The sequence below is a fragment of the Gavia stellata genome, unplaced genomic scaffold, assembly GCF_030936135.1.
Source record: "Gavia stellata isolate bGavSte3 unplaced genomic scaffold, bGavSte3.hap2 HAP2_SCAFFOLD_42, whole genome shotgun sequence".
Taxonomy (NCBI): domain Eukaryota; kingdom Metazoa; phylum Chordata; class Aves; order Gaviiformes; family Gaviidae; genus Gavia; species Gavia stellata.
The window spans coordinates 1,928,658-1,931,907 of record NW_026776913.1 but is presented as its reverse complement, the minus strand read 5'-3'; the positions used below and the strand labels follow the sequence as shown (position 1 = coordinate 1,931,907).

Below are 3,250 nucleotides of genomic sequence, written 5' to 3'. Positions count from 1 at the left end.
TCCAGCCTCGCCAGGGCTGGTCTGATGTTCCCCTCAGAGCCTGCACACCCAGAGATGCCCCTGGGCAGTGTCCTGCTGCAGGGAGGGCTCTGCAGGGCAGAGCTGAGCAGGCAGCGGGTGGGATGGGCTCTGTGAGCACTGCCAGGGAGGAGACACAGGGGACAGAGAACCAGCTCCTGGCAGGGACAGCTGCAGGCAGCAGAGACAGGGACGGGGTTGGGAGGACACTGCAAACGAGCACAGGGGGAGGGTGCGCTCAGGCAGCTCTCTTTCTGTGTTTCCCTGCAGATGTCTGCTGGGCACTGTCTGCGGGGCAATGAGCTGACTCTCTCTGTAGAACCTCCCATCGGAGGGACCCCCGAGTCTCTGCTTTGCCTGTCCTGTAGGGCTTGTAAGCTGCCCCCCAGAAAGGCGCAGCTCTGCTGTGGGATCCTCGGGAGTGCGGAGCCTTTCCTTGGGGGTCGGCACTCTCCTCGCAGAGTCAGTTGCTTCTCTCTGGGAGGGGTCGTGTCCTGCCCTCTCCATCACACCTCCACCTCTGGGCTGGGCTGGAGAAGAGTTTTCAGAGCTGTCCTTTGAAACAGGACTCCTCTGGTCTCATCAGAGTTCAGGTTTAGCATTTTTTTTTAAAAGAGTAATTTGTGTGTGAAGTCCTCTTCAAGGCAGCACAAGTGAAAGCACAGGGCAGATGGGAAAAGGGCTGATGGACACTGCAGCTCTCCTGACTCTGCATTAAATTACAAAGAGCTGAGCCATTTTGCCTGTCCCATCTCAAGACACTTCACATTTTCAGTCATAAAAATGAGGATTTCTACCCCTAAAAATAACACCCGCCAGATGTGATTGTGGAAAAGAAAAAACACAGACAAAATTATTAAAAAGAGATGCTGAGCCTCTCTTCCGCAGTCCATGTTCTTCCGAGTCATGAGTGCAGATATTGAACTTTTCAATGAAAGGTACATTATATCTGACATCTGAAATCTGTGAACATCGGAGCTGTCCCATCCAGCTCCCATGTACCCCCTGCAGCAGAGCAAAGCTGTCTCCTCAGCAGCACCCGGGCAGAGGTCCTGGTCCTCACAGCACACTCAGCCAGCACAAACTGGAGAATGGAAATGTATTCCAACTGGGGGGGATTGCTATGAAAATTTGAGTGGCTTTTCTGTCCTAATTTTTTCCTGTCTTTTCCTTCTTTGGACAGAGCCCCAGACCAAGAAACAGCCAATGTCCAACAGCAGCTCCATCACCCAGTTCCTCCTCCTGGCATTCGCAGACACACGGGAGCTGCAGCTCTTGCACTTCTGCCTCTTCCTGGGCATCTACCTGGCTGCCCTCCTGGGCAATGGCCTCATCATCACCGCCATAGCCTGTGACCACCACCTCCACAGCCCCATGTACTTCTTCCTCCTCAACCTCTCACTGCTTGACCTGGGCTCCATCTCCACCACTGTCCCCAAAGCCATGGCCAATTCCCTCTGGGACACCAGGGCCATCTCCTTTGCAGGATGTGCTGCCCAGGTCTTTCTGTTTGTCCTTTTCATGTCAGCAGAGTTTTATCTTCTCACCATCATGGCCTACGACCGCTACGTTGCCATCTGCAAACCCCTGCACTACGGGACCCTCCTGGGCGGCAGAGCTTGTGTCCACATGGCAGCAGCTGCCTGGGGCAGTATTTTTTTCTATGCTGTGCTGCACACAGCCAATACATTTTCATTACCACTCTGCCAAGGCAATGCTGTGGACCAGTTCTTCTGTGAAATTCCACAGATCCTCAAGCTCTCCTGCTCAGACTTGTACCTCAGGGAGGTTGGGTTTATTGTGGTTAGTGTTTCTTTTGCTTTTGGGTGTTTTGTTTTCATTGTGCTGTCCTATGTGCAGATCTTGAGGGCTGTGCTGAGGATCCCCTCAGAGAAGGGACGGCACAAAGCCTTTTCCACGTGCCTCCCTCACCTGGCTGTGGTCTCCCTGTTCCTCAGCACTGGAGTGTTTGCCCACCTAAAGCCCCCCTCCATCTCCTCCCCATCCCTGGACCTGGTGATGGCAGTTCTGTACTCGGTGGTGCCTCCAGCAGTGAACCCCCTCATCTACAGCATGAGGAATAAGGAGCTCAAGGATGCCCTAAGGAAACTCATGACTGGTTGATTTTCAGAAGTGGCAATGAACTGCCCATCTTCTTCTGCATATCACTTGTCACATAACTCATTACATGCCCAGACTCTCTTTGGTAGGTTGTTTGGTTTGGTTTCTTTGGTTTTTAGCTTTTCTTGGTTGTATTAATGCTGTCCACAAAAAGGAAGTCATTCTTCATCCTATTTCTATTTCAGCATCTGCCTGTCCTGTGTGACCCAGAGACTTTGTATAAATTGGGAGCTGTTTGTTTAAATAAAATAAAGGACCCTGCTCCGGGTGGTTTGTCTGAGATCTTCTCTGGAGCCATGGGGCAGGACTGTGTGCTGAGGTGAAGGGGGCAGTAGGCACCCGGCGCTGGGTCTGCCTCCCAGCATGACCAGCATGACCCTGTGGACTCACCCCATGGCCCTGGGCTCCACAGCCTGCTTGATCTTCAGAGCAACGCCGCCAGCTCAGAGGCTGTGGGGAGCCTGGGGAGCGGGTGCAGGGGTGGCTGGCCAGTGCGAGGAGAAGGGCAGGGCACTGTGTGTGTGCAGGGGAGACATGGAAAGAGAAACCCTTTGCTGAGGGTGGCAGCTGGGGGCAGGCTGCCCTGTCCCTGGGGCAAAAGGACCTTCCTGAGCATCCCCTGGGCCAATTCTCTCATGCCGTCCTGGGGAGCAAGTTTGGCACCTGGGGCTGCAAGCTGCCTGCAGCGGAGATCTCCTCAGCGTGCCGGCTGGATGGACATTCTCACTGGCCTCCGTTTCCTGCTGTGGGACCAGTCAGAGACATGAAGGACCAGCAGAGCAGGGTCTGGCCTGTGCCCGTGTTCGCTGGACACCCCGGGCAGCTGCCCCAGGGCAGTCGTCACACACCAGCCAATAACCACCACCATGTCCAGCACTGGCCTCTCAGCCCAGCTCGGAGAGGTTGCTTGTCCCTCCACAGAGGGACACCGAATGACCAGGTCAGAAGTCCAGGTTTGCATTGTACAGACGAGACGTAAGCATGCACATGGTGTGCGTGTGGGGAGATGAACCCGAGTGAGCACAAATGCCATCAGCTCTTCCTGGGGCTGCCATGAAGGCCTCTGGGACAGACAGTGTCTCAAGGTCACTTCACTTTGAGAGTAGCATCC

The 3,250-nt window shown here is 54.5% G+C and overlaps 1 protein-coding gene across 1 annotated transcript; it reads left to right on the top strand.

Annotated features, from left to right (window-relative positions):
* The first annotated feature begins 1,224 nt into the window (after window positions 1–1,224).
* Window positions 1,225–2,142, top strand: LOC132321499 (olfactory receptor 14C36-like). The gene has a single exon (XM_059834993.1). It carries the CDS (start codon window positions 1,225–1,227, stop codon window positions 2,140–2,142), a length of 918 nt encoding a protein of 305 aa, XP_059690976.1.
* The last annotated feature ends 1,108 nt before the right edge of the window (window positions 2,143–3,250 follow it).